This window comes from Calliopsis andreniformis, chromosome 9, assembly GCF_051401765.1.
Source record: "Calliopsis andreniformis isolate RMS-2024a chromosome 9, iyCalAndr_principal, whole genome shotgun sequence".
Taxonomy (NCBI): domain Eukaryota; kingdom Metazoa; phylum Arthropoda; class Insecta; order Hymenoptera; family Andrenidae; genus Calliopsis; species Calliopsis andreniformis.
In genome coordinates, this window is record NC_135070.1 from 7,551,119 (window position 1) to 7,576,025 (window position 24,907).

The following is a 24,907-nucleotide window of genomic DNA, read 5'->3' on the forward strand; positions in this document are numbered from 1 at the left end:
CTTCGTTTTCCGAAGTGTCCATGAAAGGACCGACTCTACCTCATTTAGGTTTGAGTGCACTTCGAAGTACATTTTATTTCCCGAAATACTTGCAAAGGGTTCGAATCCAATCAGTCAAAGTTGAAACTTACGAGGCACTTGGTTCCCTTAACTTCTAGTTTCCGAAGATCACCGCTACCTTCACTATTTTCCTTTTAATGATCATGGCGAGTGGGAGTAAGTGAGAGGGTATGTACCAGAGACAAGCTATATAAAGTAAGATTCCCCAAATTTTACAGGAGAGCAATTTTAAAGTTTGAAATAGGACGCTACAAAATAATAACGTTTTTCAACAAAATTGTTAAAAACTATTTAATAACTCTGAGCTTCTCGTTGACTTATTAAATTATTCTCTTGCTTCATATGGACTTGAGGAGTAAAATAGGGAAACATCAATTACGAAAATAGTTACATCTTGGAAGTTATAAAATTTTCATCTTTTGAACTCTGACACATAGCACACTCTTTTAACTACCATATGATATAAAAAAAACACAGAGAATCGACAAAAATAGACTTATCAAGTTCTTCCCTTGTGGTTTTTATATACAAGGAATTCGACAGTATGTGTCAGAAATTGTAAAGGGTTACACGCTAAAATAAGACTAAATTAAAGATAGACGAAATTCTGTTCCAAGCTTCGTTTCCAAGTTATTAATTATTGAGGAAACATCTGAAATACACATGAAATGTGTCTGACATGAGACTAATTCTACTGGTGGCATGCATTAGTTAGACCAGAATGTTAGACAGCGAAATCAGTACAATAAGTCTCAAGTCAGACACATTTCACTCGAACTTCAGACCTATTTGCAACAATTAATAACTCTAAAACAAAGCCCCAAACACAATTTCGTCATTCTTAATTTTGTCTTATTTTTACATACAGAATCTCCCTTCAAAATTTCTGACAGCTATTATCGAACCCCCTATAATATAATCAGCACCGTCAATTAAAGAAGCCAGAAAGACTATCCCTCTCCAAAGATCACGGCCAATCCCAAGGTGTGATCTTTGAAGACAAACCTAAACACCAGTAAAGAGAGCCCCCTGTGCAGGGTGTCTAGTCGAGGCTGCACATCAGCAGACAGTTTACAGTCGGCGTTAATTAAATTGCAAGCGATTCATCCAGGGATGTTTGAGGATTCGCGGTTTAAACACGGTTACATTTGCTCACACGAGCTGCAGCGCGCCCAACGTATGGCAACCAGCTCGGCAGCGGTGTAATGCATCGCGAGAAATCGGCAACGAAATTAACGCGAAGGAACGCTGGTGTGTTCCGGGCTGATAAACTCCAGGCGCCAAGCTGCAGACGTTTAGCGACGCCCGCTCGCGCGTCTCTCGTTAGATCCATTTTCATCCTCGGTTAACGTAACACGATTTATCCCGGATGTTTCAGAGGTGTCACCTTGTTACGTTAATGAGCGCGTCTATAACGAGGCGAGGGAATCCCTGCGACGACGCGTCTCGGCGAGACACTTCGCGCCAGCGACGAGAAAGTAATCGGATGAAATTTTTGCGACAACTGTTACCCCTAGGTTCGAAGAGACTTTTTCTACAGTTTCGAAGAGTTCAGGTATTATCGGCTTGCTTGGATCATCGACGACGGTAATGATGATACCTTGACAGAGAATCGTGGAGGTTTCCTTGGTGCAAGTGGTGACTGGCGCAAGGCAACGAACGGTGAGGTGTTAATACGTCCGAGGCGCGATAGGCTATGCTATGATAGGCTGGTGACGTGTCGTCGTCTTTGTTCAAGTATCTGTTCGTGGGCTCGATGTAGTACTCCTCGAAGCCGGTGACGACGGTGCCGTCGAACAAGCCATCCTCTGTCACGATGCCCTGCACCACGGCGTTATCGTCTTCTGTAAATTATGGACGTTATTATTCGTATGCAAATGTATGAATTTTGTGAATATTGGACCGAAGGTGGGATAATATTTACTCTTCGTGAACTTGTGAATTCGGTATCGAATATTTTAAGTCTTTTTGTTATAACCAGAGTTGAAGTTAGTGAAAATAAATATTAAAAAAGTGTTTCTAGTATCTATTTCGTATGTAAATGGAAATTAACCCATTAAGACCCATGATTGCATAAACGCATTGTTATGAAAAAATGTAAATTTATGCACTTTACAAGAGAATGATTTTGGTGAGTAAAAAAGCATTTTATAATAATAGACTTACAGACACCCACTAAAGGAAAAACGTTCACAAAAAGCTGGTGTACTCTAGTGTTATAAATACTTCAATTTTTTCAATTTTCAGAACATTGTAGAATCTAGATCAGAAAAAAGAAATAGCAACGATAAAAATATTAAGCTAATCTTTAAAATCCCCTTTTATAACATTAATATATATGACAAAACCAGAGTCTAATTATGTAAATTCAATGAAAAAAATAGGGAATGAAATGCTGCATTACGCAACTTTGAGTCTTAATAAATTAATAAAAAGAGAGAAATTACTTCTGCGAAATTTAATAGCAAGAATTGATGATTTCGATTTCATAACGAAATAATATTGTGTTTTGAAAAATATCTATGTATTAGTTATAGATGCTACAGTACTACATGAATAATTCTAAAGCTTCAAGAGTCTCACTTTACGATTCTCAGTACGGAAGACACCAACCAATGCCGTGTTATGCATATCAATTAATATATCGTCTTTCCTTTAAAGGAAAGAAGACAGTATGAGCAATCTCTGTTTTATAATAATGGTACATAGAAAGAGACAGAGCTCCGTAAAAGGCTTCATCCGTCAGGAGCACTCCAAAGGATTCTAGCATAAAAAGATAGTGGTTCCATTAAGAAGAAAAATGATACCTGGAATTTACACTTCCAATCACCAGTAGGTACATTACGTGTCCCTTGGAACAATACAACTCCGTGATATCAATTTTCTTCTATTGTCTACTGTGGTAGACACTTTCAAATGGATGAAAATAGTGGACCACTTTGTACACAAGGTGTCTTCTATGTATCACATTATTTATTATATGAATATGGTAAGCGAGCTTAAATAGAAATACCAAATATTTTGTAATCAAGTGTTTCATTCATCTCCATTGAATGGTAATGACTTCTGAAAATTAACATAAGTTTATACTACTCTAATAGATTTTCCCTATCAGTCTTATAAATACTTCAGAACACCCTAGGGATCCTCAGTATACACAGATTATTTCTTTCATACAATGTATTTTTATTCTATTTCTCTAATAAACTGTGAAAACACAGAATACTTCCTTCATTTCCCCTCAGAAAATGTGCTGATCAAGTTTGCTCGGAAAATCCCGAGACATCGTGTATACAACACAGATACGAAGAGCAAATAAAACTGAAAACCGAAGGATTCGAAGTGAAGCGTGTTCCCTTTTGAAACAACTTATAAACGCGACTATGACTCGTGAGGCGAGTTCACCGATGATTAGGAGAATTTCTCGACAGATGCATCATCGTTTTTGCCACCCCTTCGCATCGAAATTGGTTGCAGTTATTGACGCGATAACGTTTCTTTCCTCGGAAAATATCAGACACGCCGAAGAAAATAAGCGCCACGCTGAGAGATTTATTTCCAGCTGCGAACGTGAATATTTTTTATAGGCTCCTCCCTTCGTTTTCGTGCAGGTTCAACTAAAGCAGCGCTAGTTGAACGATAAACAACGTACGAGCAAAAGCCAGAGCGTGTTTTTACGGTCTCACTGTTGGGAACGTACGCGTTGCACCTCTGTAACGTGCAAAGTGCATCCCCGAAATTTCGTAGATGCTTTTTTAGTCTACAGAGCTAGTTCTCAAACTTTTCCTTTTGGCGAACCTTTTTGCAGTTCTTGAAAGCCTCATGTATCCCTTTCTGCTCCTGATCTGGTTGTTCTTACGTGGTGATGGTGCAAAATGGATTGTTAATGGATCTTATAACAAAAACAGCTCCTCTCAAACTCTACGATTTTTTAAATTAAAACACACACTAGAGATCAGAAATGAAATTCACAATATTATAGAATCTATTTCAGAAAAACTACAGTATGTGGATTTATATACTATGATGAATATTTTGTTAAAAAGATTCGAAAATGCTACAGTATTTTTTTCCTTTCCTACAAAAAGACGAAAATTGATAGTTTTTTCTTTGCCTAAAAATAAAGGACATATTCAATATTTTCACAGCTTTATTAGAGAAATAGAATAAAAATGTATAATATGAAAGAAATAATCTGTGTATACTAGGGGTCCCTAGGGTATGTTAAAATTTTTATATTAATAATTATTTCTATTCACTACTTAAAATTGTACAGTAGTGCACTAGCATTCAACCAAAATAAAATAATAAAGCTCCAGCACGTAAATAAACCACCCCTATTTTAGCCAATCGTGCCTCCTTTCTCTATGGCCACCTGTTAACGTGAAAACTTCCCCCTGGCTGCACCACCGCTGCGCCTGTACACCTAATCGTCTTCTCGCACGGAAATCGAGCGAACCGTCCTCTATTTAGATTCAGGGAACTCGACTATAACTTCGTTCCGTCCCTCCGCCTTCGTCGACAGTTCTGTTTCCGGCTGAAGCGATAGATTTCCGAAGCAAACTCTCGAACCGAAAATTGTCTCGACGAGAAGGGACAGAGAAGAGAACGAAACGAACGCGACGACCAATGAAGAAGGAAGAGCCGACGAGAGGGAGAGAAAGGGACGTCTATTTCCGGCGTAGCCGACGTCTTCCACGAGAATTACACCGTTTCGACGATTTCATAATTTCCGGACGCGCGCTTCCTCCCTCTGATCGAACGAAAAACTGGGTCGACGAACTGCACAGACGTCCCGTGACTTCACAGCCGGAAATATTCAACGCCAGGGACTGTTTGTAATTTCGAATGGCGCAGCGTCGTAATTTTTAATCGCGACCGCGGGAAAAACGGAAGCCGAGGCAGAGGCACGCGTGCCTCCCTCCTATACTTGACACAGTTTATGCTTGTTGGTCGGTTTTTCTCTTCTTTTGCTTTCATGTCGACGTTCCTCGCGCGAAGGCGAACAAGTAATTGCATTTCGGTATTCTTCTTTAATCAAACGAAGGATGCACGCCACGGTAAGCTCTAACAAGGGAACGTTCCCAACAGGAAGTTGCCGTGTCAAATGAATGCTAGTACTGTTAGAGATAGAGGCCTTAGCTAATGACAAAGTTAAAATGCTTGTTGCTAATTGATTGTACGGTACGATAAATTTCAATGGATAGATCTGTGTCCGGCGCGGTAATGAGACAGAGTTTTGTGAGGTTTTAATAAGCGTTGGCGTTGTTATCTTTCAATATATCTTGATGTTTGATTGAGGTAAAAAATTGTACATGCGAGTATTATTTATTTTCTGTGTAGGATGAATTTTTTAGCCTCAGAACTTGGGAGTGATTTGGCAAATTTTCAGCATTTTACAAATTTTCTCGTTTTTTAAAACTATTAAGATTTTTAAGGTTTTCAAGATTTTCAAGATTTTTAAGGATTTCAAGATCTTTAAGATTTAAAAACATTTTTAAGTTTCTAATACTTCTAAGATTTTTGAAACGTTTAAGAGTTATAGGATTTTTAAAACAATTAAGATTTTCAAAACTTGCAGGATTTTGAAGATTTTTAAGATTATCAAAAAGACACTCAAGATCTCTAACATAATTTTAGTAAAAATTTAAGAACAATTTACGATTCTGATACCTCGTCTCGCGATGCAATCCACTAACAGACACTATTTACTCCATCTAAAACTTTGCCATTCCCTGAAACCTTTTCACCAATAGTAATAGTTGCTTGACACGCCACCTTCCGAAAAATGTTTCCTGGTCGATTTAACATCTACTCTCGCTGTTCTTTCTCTAAATGATCCAGCTCAGTGAAACCGAACAACATTAGCCGGACGCGCAGCCGAGTAATCGTCGATTACGGGAAAAAAAGAAAATAAAGAAATTTCGTCGAGCAAAAACGCTTCTGATGGAATGAAGAACGGAACGAATTATCGGAAGCTTTTCCCTGCAATTAAGTGTTTTAAATCCCTCGACGGAACCGTGGACGGGGTAAATTTTCCCCTCATGCTAATCGATACCCTCGAACAAAGGAAACGATTGAACAAAGGGTTCTCCCCAGCTCAAACGATTCACCCTCTGATGCGGAACTCCGAACGGATGAAATTACCATTTAAGCAGGAATCGAAAATTTCCCATTCAGCAGCCGCGATTCTCAGGCAACAAAAAAAAAAGGGAAAAAGGTTACAGATAGGAACACGTGCCCATTACATTATCTCGCGAGAAACAACGCAACAAAAGTAACCAAATTTTTGTTGCGCCGTCGAATGAATGGCTCTCGAGTCTGTGGATCAATTGTTGCGGATTTCAAGCGAGCTGTTTTTTAATTAAAAAGCACATACACGGATTTGCTCGACGGTTCGTTTCTAGGCAGAGATACCAAATTCCAATTCATCTCGTGGAGTTCATTTAAAACGTGATACGCGTGCCTGTACACGAAATGTTTTATGAAACGATGTCGTTACATCTTGCAAATTTCCAGCGCTTGTTTCGTCCAACTAACTATTCTACACACAATCGATATCGCTCGATGAGTCGTTTCCGTGAAAAATAACAAACTGCGAACGCTCGATCGGATAACAAGGGAAAAAAGATAAAGTAACGAAGACAGTCCTGATATTGAACTTTTTTAAAAAAAAATAGGTATTATGGAAAGATGTATCACAAATAAAAAATAGTCGATAATTTTGTTTGCCACGAGTAATTCTACCCTCAGGATGTTCTTAAAATTATTAGCCTCCAGAGGATAAAAGGTCTCGTTCTATAGGCCGCAGCTCGCACATGCTGCAGGTGTGGTAAATAAATTATATATGAAATAAAATTAAAAGGACTGAAGTAGTTAATTAGGGGAAACAAATAAAGGAACCTATAACACAAAACCCAGGTATTTTAACTACTAAAGCCTTGTTTAAAAATAATTTAGAATATTTCTTTTTGAATACTCAATTATTCAGTGACCGTTTTTAGACTCCGACACAACTGACAATGACGATCCTCCTTTCTTTACGTGTCCTCCACTTGACAGAACCACCACCTGTGATTCCGCTCCGTTTGTATGTATTTTAAATTTGTGTCTGCAATGAAATCGACTTCCCAAACAGGACAACACGCTCTCTATATTTTATGTCTGTATCTGATATTACACATCGTTCTTTTTTATTTCTCTCATTGTCAGTGCATTTCAATCGTGAATATAAACTACAAAATCTCAGCAGAATTTTTTCACTAATATCACTTCAAATTAATAAAAATAGAAATATGAAGAATCTCAAAGAATCAGAAAAAGATTATAGAATATCTCATGAGATTCCCTGAAACATAATTATCAAAAGTCATTGAATAAATATGTCTCTATTTCTATACTTCGCTTATAACACTGTAGTATGTGATAATTGATCATTATCTTGCAGAACAAAAAAGATAAAAAGAAAAGAATCCACGGGACGCGCTCACGAGCAGGGAAAGCGTGGAAACAACGTCTCAAGGATAACTAGTCGAATCGGATATCCTTGGAGGAAAGTTTCGTCACGGAGTCCAGGACGATAGACGAACGCTCGCGATATCCAGGCTACGTATCTCCTCGGGTTAGGTACGCTAGCGTTAAAATCAGCTGCAAACTCTTCCAACGTAATTGACCTATTTCTCGGGACCAGGTCTCGCAATATTCCTTTCCTCGCGGCAGCAACGTTGGTAGGTTGCTCCAAAGAACGAATCCAGTTAATTCGCTTTCATTCAGAGGGCTACGGCGAATGGAAAAACACGAAAAATCAACGGAGCACCTGAACTCGTCTTTCTCAGCTACTCAATATTCTATTTCACGACGCCAGCAAAACCGGATGGATATTTGATTAATTTTGCTTTATTCAAAATTTCCTGCAGAAAGAAGATAATTGGCTATTTCGATCGTATAAACTTTGTGGACATTTTAAAGGCAGTCATAAACTCAGTTACTAAAAATTTGAAGACTTTTTAGCTGTCAAATTCTTCAATTTTTAAATCTTCATATTTTTAAAATAGATATGGTTCACGGAGGAACTTCGTTTATTAATATTTCAGAAACTATTCTGGGATGCTTGAGGGTTGCAATCGAAAAATAATATGGCATTAATATTGTATGAATTGGGATCGATGAGTTTTCATCGACAATCTGGCAAAGACTCAGTAAAAAGTGATCGTCATATACGAACCCTCGTTTCATCAGAGGAGCTGATAATTGAACTGATCTCATCGTCAGAAAATTACACCTCACTCATTCCATAAGCTGACTCGTACATAACCACGAGTCACCTAACCACGAGGAATGAACAATCCACACGTGAAATATCGAATCGCCATCCGGCAGCCGAAGTATAAAGAAAACTTCATACGTGATATTTTGGAGAACATGTCCACAATTTCCAGTTCCCCATCAGAATCCACAATGCCACCCCCTGCGCTCCTAGGTGCACCCCAATGCTACATGAATCAATTGTATTCAAGCCACTTGAATTCAACTAGCTTGACTGATCTGAACGTGCCTAGACAAAATAGAAACTTGAAGGGATATTTCAAGTCAAGTAAAATAACAGATTTACATTAGTCAAGTTGCTTCGAATCACTCATATTCAAGATTTTTAAATTCCAGTAACTTGACTAATTTAAACAAGGCTTATGACCTACTCCTGAAAGAACATCGAAAAGTTGAAACCCTCCACAGGCCTGGTTTAAACGCACCACAATAATCGATATTCTTCCCCCAAGAAATACGACGAAAATAGGCGAAGAAACGACGAAAGTTATCACCGTCCCACCCCCGTCCCAGAATGTACCTTTAATTAAACCGTCCACTGTCGCCGTTTCCGTCGGCGGGCCGTCCCTTAAACTTCCCGAAAAAAGAATAATCAACTTCTTTCTTCTTCAATTAAGGGCGTGGGAAATATTCTGTTTCGACGGATAAATACTGAGAGAAGGGGGTCCAGGAATCCGATTTAATTTCATTTCGTTCGACCGAGTGCTCGACGAGGCGCGAGAGGAGCGGGGGAGCAGGCTCGCGCCAAGAAGAAACGGTTCGAAAGATGGAAGAGGAACGAGAAGCGAGTGGAAAAAGAGAATAAAGAAAAAAAGGATTCTTCAACGGTGCTCACAGAAGGTAGGCATAGAGGCGCGGGATAGCGGGAAGAAAAGAGAGTGGAGTCCGATCGGGGGAGTTAGCGGACTGTTGGCGGAGAAAGAAGAGGCGAGAGGAACGAGCAACGTGATAGAGGAAACGGTAGAGCAATGGGTACGAAGAACGAGTGAAGAGGAAGAGAAGGCGGGGGAGGAGGAGCTTTCACTCGGAGGCAGGCGGCCGCTTTTACGGAGAAAAGCTCTGGCGCTCGTTAGTGGAAAAATCCAATTTAGTCGACGAACGGTTTAGCGAACTGGCTCCCTCGCTTGGTCGTGCGCGCGCGCGTGCCCGCTTCGAACAATGCGCGTCACGCGGTAAACAACTGTCAGAGTGGCGAATTGTCACGAAATCGTGGACAAGGTTAATATTTCCGAATGGAAAATAAATTCTTCAAATAAACCATAATTATAGGACTCGAAAATGATAATAATGTACATTGTACTTTATGTTTCTAGTAGTCAGCTAGCAAAACCTGATATGTCATGATTTCCTAATTTTTCAATAGAATACTGATTTCAAAATTAGGTAAATCAATAGGTAACTCATATATCGTTAATTCTGACATCATCTTCTGTAAACTGATAATCTAAATACATACAGAAGAATCCATATCTCAATTTTGAAAAAAATCAGGTTTTACGATCTGATTACGCATTTAACCTTTTCATCTGGAGGTCCTAGGCTTTCCATAATTTTTGCTCCCTCAGAGGGGCAATCAAATAAAAAGGGTTAATAATTTTAAAATATTTATATTTCTAATACACTGATAACCGACACAAAAATCATAAAGTAGCTTTAAATTTTATTTAAAAACCTACCCTTAGTAAATGCATCAACTTTAATCTTTAAGAATTCTACAAATTAAACACTGAGTTTAACAAATTATATTCAAATAAACTACGAACGAAATCCACTTCACAAATCTTCAAACTAAGCAATAGAAAAAAATATTTCCACTTCTCTTCACAATTTCGAAAAAAATCACCACTGTCCACTTCGCGCGGAGAGCCAGAATATATCCTATGAACTTGTTTTCATTGATTAACAATCGAGTTACAATCGGGGGCGCGTTGGCTCGAGCCGTCGTTGCTCACGTTTTCGCCCAACCCCCATCCCTCCTCGCTCCTTTCTACGCTCAGCAGACCTCTTCCCTGACCCGTCGCGCTTTCGTTAACGATTCCTTTTAATTAATCATAATCCCGTTCGAGTTAATTAGTTCGATCGTCTCGGGGAATGTATCGACGGGCGAGAGTGCATTGCCCTACGTCGGACGTTTTCGCGTTAACGAGCAATATTCGTTCTCTTTTTTGCTGGCCCGTCCCCTGGACACCCGGTTCGTTCCGTGCAATTAGCGAGCGCGGATAGTAATCGGTGTACGGGTTCTGCTTCCGTGCGTCTTCCGCCGGATATTTTTATTCCTCTCGCGAGGGAAGCACGCAAACCAGGCGACCACCCTCCCCCGCGCGTCGTCGCTTTTTGTTTCGCGGAAAAATTCCGCCGTGCGCGAACGCTGAGTTATTCGATTAGGCGGATCGCGTTAACGACCCGACGGAGCATTATTTACCATCGCGGGTATAATTAATGTCGAGCAACGACGAAAGGCAGAGGCCTGTTTTCGGCTCGGCTGTTGATCGAGGCATAGCGATGTTGTTTTAAATTGCCACGGCCCCACGTTCCCCCCACTCACCGCCCCTTTGGCCTTTGATCGAGTTCGTTTGCTTTGGAAATTGTGGAGGGTAACTTCGAATCGACCTCCTCTGTTTGAACCAGCGCGCGTTATGGCGGTCGTTGGCGATTGGAAATTCGAACGGGTTGAGCGTCGTTCGCGACGGCGGGGAGAAAAATTCGAAGGAAATGAGAGAGGACGAGCTGAGCTCGAGGGAATGAGGTCGCCGGGATGCGGGAGATTAAGAATCGCCCGAGTGGCCATCTTTAAATCCGGGCTTAATTAGCCGAAGTGCCTACGCGTTAAGTACACATTTTATCTTTGCCATTTCGTCCCCTTGTAATTTGTTACTCTCGAGTGTGAAATGCACCGAAGCGAGAAGCATCGCCGGTTATGAATACGTCGAGCAGCACTGGCGACCGGCCAGAAGAACCTGCCGCAGCTTCCAACCGACTCATCCCTGCCGGTGGGGTCGTAGTCGTGAAATTAATCGACTCGTCAGAAAGAAAAAGGGATTACCCTGACTCTGGCGAGAAAAACCGTGGCATTCGTGGTACTAGGGATTTAGTTGCGATTGCAGTTTCCTATGGTGAGATACACGTACCGAGAGATATCATATTAATATGGGGACATAATTCTGTGATTGTAAGGCAGAACTGTGTAAGTCACATGTTTTTTTTCTGAGATGTTGGCGTTTAAAGTTTTCGGCTTCAATGCTGTCTTATGGAGTTGTGTCTCTTTGAACCCTTATTTTTAAGTCTTTTCTTCTTTCTGAAAATATAAATTTTATATTTTAAATATTCATTGAGGGCTTAATTTGAATTTTTTGAAATTGGGACATAGGTTGTTTTGCGTTACAACCACAGAATTAATATTGATATCGTTACGGTAACAATATTTGAATATTACAATTAAAGTTTTGTAGATAATATGTGTTACAGTTAATATTTGGCAAGTGATATGGAGGAGAGAATAAAATTAATTTAATAGAGTGTCTCCACATGTCGCGTTCTTTTTTTCTAATTTATCCTTAATTAGAAAGAGTGAGCTCGAGGTGAAATTTCAAATCTGTCATTGTATCTTATAGACGTTATTTTATCATCGATATTTGTCTTCTGGGGTAAAGTATGCAACAAAATGGAATAGAAAGCTGAAGGTAATATATCAGAAAGTAAAATATAATTCGAAAAAAAGATATCAAAAGAAGCTACACGGAAAAAAATGGTCATACAAATCTTGTAAAAGTCACCTAAGTAGATTTAAGCAGGCTAGAGTTCTGTTAGATCCGTACAGACCTTTTCAACAGTAACAAAGGTAGCTTTTGACGAGAGTAAGAGCAGCTTTATTATATCTACAACTCGTCTCTTACTGATTCTATTAAACTGAGACTTGTTAAAGTACGTTTGTAATTTCTACAAAAAACCTCAATAACTTCAGCTTAACATTTTCTCCATGTATTGCCACTGAAGGAAGAAAACTCTAAAAGCACAGTCCTATTCAACGTCACAGAACGACAAAATTGTTGAACCAAACCAACTGATATCGATGAACAATGAACCATACCAATATAACAATAAAATAATATTTAGCACACAACACCTATGTATATATATTATAAATATTACTTATTTGTTCGTATTGTTAATCGGATTTTGTCATTGTACGACAGCCAATTAGGATACAGAGTCACTCTAACGCATTCGAGTCAAGCGTTAACTTAGCGATTTCTCTCTAGGAAAATCGTCTTAAACAGTTTAAGCCGAATCCGCCAAGCCTGATTTACTCGATTATCATTACTCGCTGGTTGAATGTTTCCAGCCGTTGCAATTACACACGGATACACCGTCAATTGGGTAAGTTTAATCGGTAATCGGATTATCAGCGATGCGCGCCATCCTGCACCGTTGCACAAACCGGTGCATTCCGTGTCGTCGCGCGACCATCGCGCACGGCCGCTCGAAAACTCGGGTTAATTTAATCGTGGCACCGTTCGTGTACTAATTGCCGCGCGTCCTGAACGATAAACGTCGATCGTAACAGTCATTATGCGTACAATTATTTCATCTTCCATAGATATCAATTATCCCGCCGTCGACGCGATTATCCCATGTTGCTCTATGCCTGACAACTGTGTCGATTATTATTTCGCCTGCGTAACGTCCTGTTCAGCTTTTACGGTCGGTCGTTATTTGTCCCTGGTTGTTCGACCCCTTGTTACATTGTTTCGCGTTTGGCCAACGAGCTGTTAATGAAATGCATCATTCAACGACCACCGTGACCGATGTCAGCCAGCGGTGACTCCCATTCGCGTTGATCACTGTCGACAAGATCGCGACGTAGCCTTAAAGGCACGTTCAGATTAGTCGAGTTAGTTGAATTCAGGTGGCTTGAATGCAAGGTATTTTGGAAAATTCGAACAATGGGAATCTACTATGTTTGAGTTGAAATATCCTTTCAAGTTTCTGTAGCGTTTAAGCTTGTTTTTGTCACGCAAGTTGCTTGAACTCAAGTGGCTTGAATGTAAGTGATCTGAGGCGACTTGACCAATGTGAAGGTGTTATTTTACTTGATTTGAAATATCCTTTTTCAAGCTTCAAGTGAAGTTAAGGTTCCTTCAACTATCCTTGCCCTGAAATACATATTAATTGATATGTACTTGAATTTAAGTAACTTGAGCTATGCAAACACAGACTTAACATCAAGCTACTTGAATATAAATGACTTGATTTCATATAACTTGACAATCTGAACGAGCTTTTCAAGTAACTTGACTTGTACGAACACAGACGTGACATCAAGCTACTTGAATACAAATGATTTGATTTCAAGTAGCTTGACTAAACTGAACGAGCCTTAATGGAACGAATTAATCTTATACGCTCTGAATCTTTATGTGTTCCTTGTTTCATTGTCAGTTCTTTGTAACTTATCTTTAGTGATTCAAGCGTTTAAATAGGGGAAAGACAAGTCAGCTCGTGTCATGCGAAAATTTGTATGCACTGGGCGAAACGGATTCGTTCGTCAAAGGAATGTTACTCTTTGTCGAACAGCGCTGTGATTTGTACTAGTAACGAAACCTGATTGACTGATAGATCCGTGCATGCTCGCGACAGTCACGGGTACAGTCGATGTACTGTGAAGATATTGCGTTACTTGAGACGAGAAAAATGCAGTGCAATTTTCTGAGACAGTAATTACATGTAAAACGAAGTTGATCGTTCGATGAAGGGTTAGTATTAACAGTTTCGTAAAAGGATATAAATTGGTATTCGATGATAAGTAGTATTTAGTGCAATCAAAACAACTTACACTATCGTAGGAATCAATATAAACATAGTGATTATTTGCAATTTCTATAAATATGTAGCAACTCATTTCTTATCAACAAGTCGACTTAGCATATTACACTTGTATTTTAAAGCCAAGTTTGAACTCACAGAATACTGAAATTCATGACTTTATTGTTCTTCGATAGTATAACGTGACAAACTAAATACACTCGTTTGAAAGAAAATGGTCGATAGTTCTCTAGACACTAATAGTTGAGATTGCATCGTGATCTTTAACTTCGTAAAATAACTGAAAATTCGAAAACCTGAAGATCTGAATATTAGTTTAAGCGAACAAATACTCATCCTCTCGTTTCAGGAGGAAATTCAATTACTAAGAACGAATAAAATCGACAAATGTTTCAAAGATTGCTCATATCACTTGAATTTTGTTACCATTAGAAAATGATAATATTTGAAATTGTAATATTAGAAAATTAGAATATTTAAAATTTTTGAAATTCCAATATTAGAAAATTGGAATATTTAAATACGAGTATTCAAAATCTGAATATCCTTTAATTAAAACATTTAAATGCATATAACTTAGTCAAATTTCTAGATTGAAAATCTTAAAGCACCAGGTTCGAGTTAGGTTCAACTTGAATCCAACATCCTCGTCTTCGCCAAGCCATCTACTAACAGTCATTGTTGCGTACAGGCAATAAATCTGGCCACCTCAGTCTCGATAATTGTCGAGAACAGAGTTTGCAAGTTCGTGAGTTTCATCGCGGAACGCCAGTACCGCGAGCGTCTAAATGCAGCAACGCCCGCGATTCAACAAGTTACACGGGCAGACTGCTAAAATTTCATCGTCCTAGCCGAGGGCTCGGTCGTTATCGAGGCAATAACGACGCTTCCAGCCACTGGAGAAGAAACGTCGATCGTAGCCTCGGCGTCGGCGTGCTGGCCATTGAGTTTCCGAGCCAGGCGGGGTTCCGAGTTGCGGTTGGACCGGCTCGGTGTACTCATTCCGTGCACGAAATTATATTGCAAGCTCCTGCGTTGTTTGGCGCACGTATCTGCTTACACGGGTCTCTGTCGCAGAAACGCTCGTGGGATCAGATAGCTCGATACCGTATTCCTGCATGTACCAGGGCAAACGTCCGCTGGCGAGCTAACAAAATTCCTCGGTCCGCGACAGTATCGTTACTCTCCCCTATATTCAGTCTGTCGCGGTGAGCTAGCTTATTTCTGTCGTTCGCCAACTTTTGATCGTGCACTTCTATTCTTTATCAGTCGCCGGCGTGCAGCATGCTACAAAACGTAGACAGTATCGTAAAATCGACAATAGACGCTGAAACAATGGTAGAAGCCTAAAGCGCGCGTGTGTGGAATAACATTCATTCTTTTAGGTTTTAGGTAAAAGATGTAGTATCTATTTTATGCCCTGCAAAGTACTGACCTAGGATATCGATTAATGGTTATCGATAGATCGTTCGTGCCATTAGCCAGCTAACAAATTATTGTCGCCTGCAGGTCCAGCGATCGGAGATATTAAGTTTTCATGTGTTGCGTGTACATATGTAACGTACATAGTAAAAATTAAAATCCCCTGCCTCTCAACTTTAGCAAAACAGGTCATTTACTGGTTAACTAATGGCATGAAACCACTAATCGATAGGTGTTAGTATCTCAGATTAGTATTTTGGAGAATATAAAATTATTTCTGATTGAAAAAGCAAGTGTTAGTCGGTATACATGTACAGGGTGTATGAAAAGTGCTATGAAACTAGACCTTTGGATCGATGGACATTTAGGTACAAACAAAATTTAGAATATTTATTGTGGAAGGTTTGGAAATGTCCACTAATCTACACTAGTTAAAAAAATTATGGCATAGAAAAATTTTGTACAAAAATCGGTTAACTTTGATTGACGATAACTCTGTGAAAAATCATCGTAGGATCATGATCTTTTTTTTAAATTACAGCTTGAAGTCTTGACTATAAGATACTATACTTGAATTTTAAATTTAGTGCACCTCTACTACTGTAGAGCCTTAAATCTGAAGGCATGTTTATCGTATTGAAAATTCCAAAGTTTAATGAAATACATGGACTTTCTAGAATTTTTTTCGGGGATGCAGTTCACAGTATCATATAGTTTGAATCTTCCTCTTCAATTGAAAAAGAAGATCAGATCGCTGCGATTTTTTTTCACAAAGTTACAGTGCTTCAAAGTAAATTTTTACAGTAGAACGAATAGTGCTGATATGGCAAAAATGCACAGGTTACTTTGAAGACCTGTAACTTTGCGAAAAAAAATCGTAGCGGCTTGATCTTTTTTTTAAATAAAACAAGAAGGTTCCAACTTTATGCTACTCTAAACCATATCTCGAAAAAACTTCTAAGAAATCTCTGCATTTCATCAAACTTTGGAATTCTTAATACGATAAACATGCCTTCAGATTTAAAGCGCTACGGTAGTAAAGGTGCACTAAACTTAAAATTCAAGCACAGTATCTTATAGTCATGACTTCAAGCTGTAATTTAAAAAAAAGATCATGACCATATGATAAGTTTTCGCAGAGTTATCATCAGTCAAAGTTAGCCGATTTCTGCCCCACAAATTTTTCTATACCATAATTTTTTTAAGCAGTTTATAAGTCTAAATAGTTTAACCCCAATATGATGATTATCACTTTTCATACACCTTATATATAAAGTTTTATTACTCAATGTCTATTATCGACCCTGTAAAAGGGCTCCACATCTTTTATAATACTCTGTGTAGGGATTAAAATTACATCCATTTGAAGTCTAACGAGCAGGCTCCCTAAGTGCAACGTTCATTTTTTAATGGGTCTTCACCAGTTTGTGGAACCCGTCAAGTCCAATACGCCGATATACGCTTTTTCGAAGGTGTACATTTAATAATTTACGTGATATTAATAATTTAAATTGCTCCGACCGCCTTCTTGCCTTCTTCAAAGATTTGATGATTTAAAAATGTAAGTATCTCTTTAATTTTATTAAATACTTTAATGTTTGAATATTTGATAATTCAAGCGAGCTTTTATATACAATTTTAAATATCCACAATAACTTTCTAAACCTTGTTTTTCCGTACGAAATTATTAACTCCCTTTTCTATATGATTTCAACAATTTTGCTATTCTACTATACCCTGTATCACCATGGAAGAACAATATCACCCTCGTTAAGAAAATATTTTATCGTCCAAAACCAGAGACTGGAATATTCACAGAATGTACACCCTCCCTCAAAAGTAGTAAACTATTTTAATAATGTGCATTTGAAGATAGTGAAAGACATTTTTTAAAACTACTATTCAAGTTTCTTTTAACAAATCAGTAGACTGTTTTCAATTTCGATTTCTTCGCTTGAAAAAAAAATCAATTCGTACACAATAAATATTAATAAAGACATGAGCGAAAGCTCCTTATTAGTACAAAAGCCTCCCGATTTCTTTTAAAAAAATGCTTAAAGAAGTTTCAAAAAACGTGCATCTAGACCAGTGTGCCCCTTAACGAACGATTTAATATTGATAATCCTCAGCGCAAAGAGAGGTACACTGAAAATGTTAAGTGTCCTAATACATTTGAGCTGGCGTGTATGTACACCGTGTTCAAGGCAGCTTGGCGGTCGAGACCTCGTACAAGCTCGTACCCTTTCGACAGGGTGTCTGGCTGGCTTCCAAGCGGCCGCGACTGCGAGGATGACGATCGAAATGAGATTTCCGTTTGGATGCCGACTACGAGCAAAGATTACGCATCCCCCTATCGAAGGATGTCAAGTGTCGAATAGACCGAGGCGTGTCGGCAACTCTGCACACGCAAGTCAACAAATTCGCCTGTCCGTGGTTCCTTTCGAGTTCCATTTACTTCCGCTGCTACCGCGTTCTCGAATATGTATGGCTCGGAAAGAGGGCTTTAGCGGAATCGAAATTCCAGACAGAGCGGTCTGCTCTCGATGGGAAACTCGAAAATTCACACTGGTTTGATCGGTGTCGAAAATGCAATCGTTTGAAGTCGGATCCTTTCAAAGGAATATCGACGCCAGCCTATGTGCCGTGTATATACGGTAGGGGGCTTTGCAACCGTTCGACTTTGCATCCTTTCGCGTTATTCTATGTTACAGGTAAAAGTCAATTTCTGAATTCCATCCGTAATTTTCGTTTGCGAGAGTAAACGCAAATGAGCTTTTTCTGTTTGCATTTTTCCTCGTTCGTTGGTATGAGTTTTGTTTGGATAGGAGGCTACATTTTTTAAGCTAATGTGGTAGTTTAAATGTTTAACTTAAGTTACTTTTTGTCTCTTATTTAAGGTAATTAATGAGAGTAGTCAATTAGCCATCTTTTTTGTGGCAATGTCTCTTTCTATGTTCCATTTAGGATATTTAAAAACAGTGTATCTTTCTACTGCTCGAATATTAAAACTAAATATGGAGCTCGCGTCCCTATTAATCGCATCGTCAGTTTTTTTAATTTATTTTATATTCAGGTCATATGGATTTCTCTGTTATCAATATGCAATATTTTCGCAGAAATAATTTCTACACGTTCGACGCGTTTTTTGTTCTTGTTGTGTATTTGTGTAATGTTGAGCTCGTTTTGTTAGGGCTAATAATAATAATAATGTATGCAAACTTACCCAACACTGTGCCCACGTAGGAATGTGACGTGTCGAAGGCGATCGGTCCATTGGTACTCAAGAAAGTTGCGTCCTTGCTGAACAGGCCCTCATCTCGGGTTAAGCGTAATGTCCATTGCCTAAAATAAGAACGAAAATGTTAAAAGATAATTAAGAATTCAGAAGAGTGTAATTTCGAATCGATTCTATTGCTCAAAATGCAGATGTTTGAGTTACCGCATTATCGGTTGTTGCGTTATCCAACATTGCATACTGTGATTGATGTGCTTTACCTGGTCAGGGTTCTTGAAAGTACACGCTATTGGCTTAGGACTTAGTAATGAGTTTATAAAGAAGGACACATTGCTGAGATACACTCATACACAGAATAGTGCATAAGTCACTTTCCTAACTACAAATTTAATAACATGTCTGCTTTTTCATCAGTTTTCAATGCTTCTATATCCAGAGCTTGAATTCCCATAAGTCGTTTATGTACTTATAACAAGAAAATACTGTAAGTCATTTCTATATGGCTTGGCTACTTCATAATCTTTCAGAATTAAACATATATATGTATTGAATAAAATAATGATGAGGATAAATTTACCTTGAATTACGAATTTCACTATAGTAGCAGCGTAGGACCTTATATAGTACTATCTGTAAGAGCCCCTTAAGCCTCCGTCCACATACCACATTTTGCGTGGGCTGCATACGCCTAACGCTACATAAACTATCAATAATAGTAGCACCAAAGTGGGAAAGTCGATATCCGCGTGAATATTCCAATAGACCCACCATCCTATAATCGCAACTGATAACTATCCCCTTCACCTTATGATACCTCTCTCATCTCTACACTCATCCCTACACTCAACCGACCCCAGCTACCCTCTACACGCCCCTTTTATAGCCCACGTACCAATTAATCCTCGATTCTCCTCAATGTCATAATAATCGCGATTTCGTTCCAAAGACGAGTCGACAATCCGATGATAAGCTAGGAACAAGAGCAAAGAAGCATTCATGGCACGATTAGCAAGAAACGTACGCTCTCCAGACGTTTCCCTCTCGCTAGAGAGTTTCATTTTCCCTATCCGCTCTTCCCGAGGAGACTCGACCGTTTATGCAAATTCCGTCTGATCCTCTCCAACTGAAATGGAATCAACGTTTTATGCGCGAACGTGATCTCCCCGCTGCTATCGGTCCTCTCTTGGATGGATTCTCGAAAGAAGGACACCGCACGAGGATGAATTACGCCGAACCGGGGAAACCCTGGAAACGCTAACGGCAGTTAACCGCTTGCGTCTCGATACCCTCGACCGCTCGTTTGACGGATGATTGGATCGTCGTCGACGCCCGAGGGTCAACAACAGGGGTAACAGGTAGTCGAGATGCTGAGCCAGCTTTCCATGGCTGGACAGCCATGGTGGACTGCCGTTGCTCGGTATTTCGTTGATCATGGTATAAGACGGGATCAGTCGGTTGTGATTCAGCGATTCTTGGTCGATGACGTCGGATGATACGCGTCTACACAGTGTTTCCAGTTTCCAGACTCTGACGTCGGAGACTGGTTTATATTCTTTGTATTGGGTTGTTCGGAAAGGTTGCGCCGTTTTCTGAGTAAATAATAATGCCTGATATTTTGAAATGATTATTTTCTTCCTTAATACGATAAACACGTAAAAAAGAGACCTTTAAAATATACAATGTAGGTATGTGGAGGCAATGTGTATTTATAACTTTGATCTGTTTCTACTTATAGTAGTACTTAGCAATCCCTAGTAGTAGCTAATAGTCTCTAGCAATGCTTAATAGATCCTAGTAGTACCTAGCAATAGCAGAAATAGTAACTAGTAGTAGCAGATGTATTACTGCTGCCGCCACTAGGCATTACTAGGTACAGTAGAACTAGTTCTAAATTTTAAGTAAGTGTAACAGCTAGCTAATAACTAGGTTTAATAGCTAATAGTACCTAGTGGAAGTAGCAGTAATACCTAGTGATACCAAAAAAAACCTCGTAGTCTCTAGTAGTCCCTAACAGTACCTAGTAGTGCTTATAGTAGTGACAAAAACAGTGATTGCAGCCTCCATAATAATTAAACCCTACCACTATGTTCTCTAGTAGTAAAAGCAAAAGTTGAACCTACCCCTATATGACAACGAACTAATTAACGCTTCCATGTAACAAATTAATCTCACGTTATCGATAAACAAGCGACTCTTTCGCACACATAATTACGAACACTATTAACCTACACACCTAACAATCAAATTGATTAACAAGAATTCTTAACATAATTAGACTAAACAAGTAACGGTTAAAAATAGTCTCTCTTAAAGTTAGTCTCCCCAGATACAACACATAGAAGCAGAGACACATGAAACAGCCGACTGAGCAAACTTTTCACATCTACCAAGCTACATCGGATCACCGTAGATCCACGTTTCGTTATAGAAGAAGGAAAAGATCAGTCGGCCCCGTGATTCAGCGGTTCTTCTCCGATGACGGTGCCGGATGATACGCGTTCTCGCAGCGGCGATTAAGCATCCCATCGTTTCCTCGAAAGTCAGAACCGTGACGGGGGCAGCGGGACGTTAAATCGAAGGACAAAGCTGCGCGAACGAGAAGCACAACGGCGAGCGAATCAACTCGGACGGTGCATATTAAATTTAGAAACGTGAAAGGATTCGAGAGGCCGGATGACATTGAAACGCGGATCGGGATTGCGTATGGAATACCGTGTAATCTCGGATTCGAGGGTAAATGGATTAGGTTTAATTAAATTCGCGTAGCCAGAGATTAGTATCATTCGAGCTGTGTCCGAGAACAAAATATATATTCCACTCCTTCCCCCGCTTTCAATCATCCCCAGGCCTTGATCCCAGGGCGAAGGGACGAAACGAGAGCGGAGATAGATACCGTTCGAGGTATCGAAACCACAGAGTGTCGAAGGCAAAAGAAAGGAGGAAGAAGGGGACAGTGGATTACGCGCAGAAAGCCAGGGCTGTTTTAGTCGCTCGGATGATTTCCATTTCGTGGAACAGATTTCTGCCCGAATTCTCTGCAGCGTTTCGCGTGGGCGAAAGGAGGCCGAGAGGATCCTCTTTCTTTGTCCAGAGGAAAGAATTTAATACGTCGCATTACCATAAAGAAACAGGGAACGAGGGACGGGGCTGCCGCGAGGTATTAACGGCAGGGCAACAATTAGTTGTGGATCGTTGTGTCTTCCTCCCTGCCTGGAGCTCTTCCTCCTTTCCGTTTCGCCACATCTGCTGTAATTATTCTCATAATTCGATACCGTTTGTAGCAGTGAACAGTCTCCTCCTCCTTGTTTCGAGGATCGTTTCTTATGCTTAAACTCGAGCAAGGAGTAGCGTGTTATTATGGAGGAGATACAGAATAGACCTAACACCCTGTGCCATTTTTTATCCAGCTGTAGGGAAGTTCGCGAGCCCTCTTAAGTTACCAATTCAGAAAGGAGCAGGATTGCACCGCTGCACCAGCGATGATAAAAATCGAAATTAAATATGACGGTGGGGAAAAAGGAGATTCGTGCTTAAGAGCACTGCCCTTATTTTTAGCTTGCTCCTTCAATAATGCTTAGATTCTTGGGTTTTTCATTAGATTTGGAAAATTTCAAGAGATTAATTTAATTTACACCGTCGGTGCAGTATTATATATTGAAAGTGTGCCTAAATCACTCCTGAGAATAGTCTTTCAGTGTCTGTAATAGAGATTGCAGTAAGGTGATAGGTCTGTGTTATTTCATCCACTATTTTAGATCTACGTGTACAGCTGCAAAAGATAGTAGAGAGATATCCAACTGTAATTACATTTTTCGAATCCGTGCAGGGATGTCATATTGGTCAAAAAATAAAAGATTCAGTTTTTTAAATCGCAGTCCAGAAGTAAAAACAAATCGAGATTTTACTACAATCATTTTTCCCATATTTTTTACTAAAAATTCAGAAACAGAAAAATCTATTATTACGTCATTATTATATCAACCAAGTGACATATGTGCCTATTAAATTTATAACCGTATTCTCCAACCAAATTTCTAAATATATAAAACTTTTGACTCGTATTACGAGAGAATTCAGAGGACAGCATGTCTACGCCCACATTTCATGCGCAACATCGCGATACACGAGGCGTACTGCAACTGCTCATATTCGCGATTCGACAACTCGCACCCCGAAAATAATTGACGAACATAGACAACTTTAGCCGAAGTTTCCTCCAACTCGTTTCAGTTTCCCTGGCTTATAGAGAATCCGAGCGGCGAGTGTGTTGAAATAATCTCGGCGATGTAACAGGGCGGATATCTCGTAAACTTTTTACGCGACGCACACGCGGCGAATCCCATGCATAGAATCCAATAACACGGCTATCCGCAAATCCGATTTTCTCCCAGTGAAAGAAGGAATCTAATAAACGCCCGATTATTTATTCGTCGGCCGACGGACCGCGATATCCGACCGAACGACAACGTGACGCGACGTTTTAACGCCTTTCCAGCCCCGTGATCGATGCTCCCGCCGCGCCGTGAACGCTTTAACCAACGCCGATTTTGATTAATCTATCCGTCGGTTATTTAGTGCGAGAGCTCGTCGACGAATCGACGCCCATACGAAGCGTTCGACGATGTGACGAAACGCCTGTCTGGCCCCGAAAAACTATATTTCATCTTAAAAACTTATAAATCGATGAGAACGAGCTAATTGATTACGTTTAAAACATTGCTTAATTACTTTCTTACGAGGTTGATATATTTGAAATAAAAACTGAATTAGAAATTTATAGGTATCTATATATGACTAAAAAAGAAATTCTGAAAATGTATTTTAATTTTAGATGTTTAGAAAGAAACGAAGAACCAAACCCAAAAAATGAAATTTTAACCAAGACATAAGGGTGATCGGTGAAACGTTTTTTCTTTCTTGTGTAAAAAGAATAATATTTTATCACAACAATCTTACATGTTCTAGTAAGAAGAATATGTATAGAGAAATAAGTTGCCTTTGGTATAAAATTAAAAACTAATCTGTATACAGATTCGCTATCTTACCCCCGATCCTCCTACCAATATAACGAGTTCTACTCCAAAAAGTAAAATAACTGCCACAAGTTCTTCCACAACTTTAAGGTAGTTCTTCATTCAAATTTTGAGGGCCTCTAATTTGCATTACAAGACCCCCTTGTATAAAATATGAAAACTATAATACGAAAATATGAGAAATTATTAATAAAAGTTGACGTATTTTAAATATTTTAATATTGTAACATATGGTAGAACCGAAAAAACTGCTCCTCAGCTACTTTTCATATTTAAAACAGGAAAACTATATTAAAGAACGTTTCCAAAATTGAAATAAGGTTATACAGAAATCTTATGAAGGAATATATTAATTTTAATAAAACTGTACGTATCACTTTTTCGTCATTGCTAATGAAAAAAGAAATTTGTGTACAAATTTGTCTGCCAATCGTAACTAAAAACTACTCATATGAATATTCTATTTTCGTATTGCAACCGTTATATTAAAATTGAACTTCTTTCAATAAATCTACTAATTTTATATTCATCGTTTAATAACGAACTCCCATTTGACCAACACAGTTGACTAACACCTTCACAATCGGAAATTTTTAAAATTGTTTTTTTTTTTTTTTCATGACTGGACAATCGTTTTTTAAACACTGCGTGTCGCTTCCTCCGCGTATAATGCAAAAACGATGCGTGCGATTTTGCAATTCAAATGGGGACACGCGACGCGCGCGCGGCCGCGGCCGCAACATCTGCGGGCGTCGGCGACCGCGCATAGGGAATTTTTACAAAAGCACGACTTCCACGGCGACGTTCCTTTCTTTCGTTTCCTTTCTCATCGGCTGCTCGTTGAACGCCCTCCTCCTCTGTGCACGAGCCGGACTCGTTGGAATTGCGTCGGTTGAATTCAACCTGTGCCCACACGCGAGCAAACTGGATCCACGACAACCCCGCTGACGTTTCGCGATACAAAGAACCGCGATGCTGGCGAGCCGTTCCTCATAACTGCCGTGCCGTC

The 24,907-nt window shown here is 39.4% G+C and overlaps 1 protein-coding gene across 1 annotated transcript in view; it reads right to left on the reverse strand.

Moving 5' to 3' along the window:
* The window catches only part of LOC143183928 (disintegrin and metalloproteinase domain-containing protein 10), a 53,826-nt gene that overhangs the window by 10,433 nt on the left and 18,486 nt on the right, over positions 1 to 24,907 (reverse strand). The window contains exons 4-5 of the mRNA XM_076385749.1: positions 18,854 to 18,972; positions 1,661 to 1,904 (exon numbers count right to left, since the gene is read on the reverse strand). Coding sequence (XP_076241864.1) covers positions 1,661 to 1,904; positions 18,854 to 18,972 — 363 coding nt within the window. The remainder of the gene's footprint in view (positions 1 to 1,660; positions 1,905 to 18,853; positions 18,973 to 24,907) is intronic.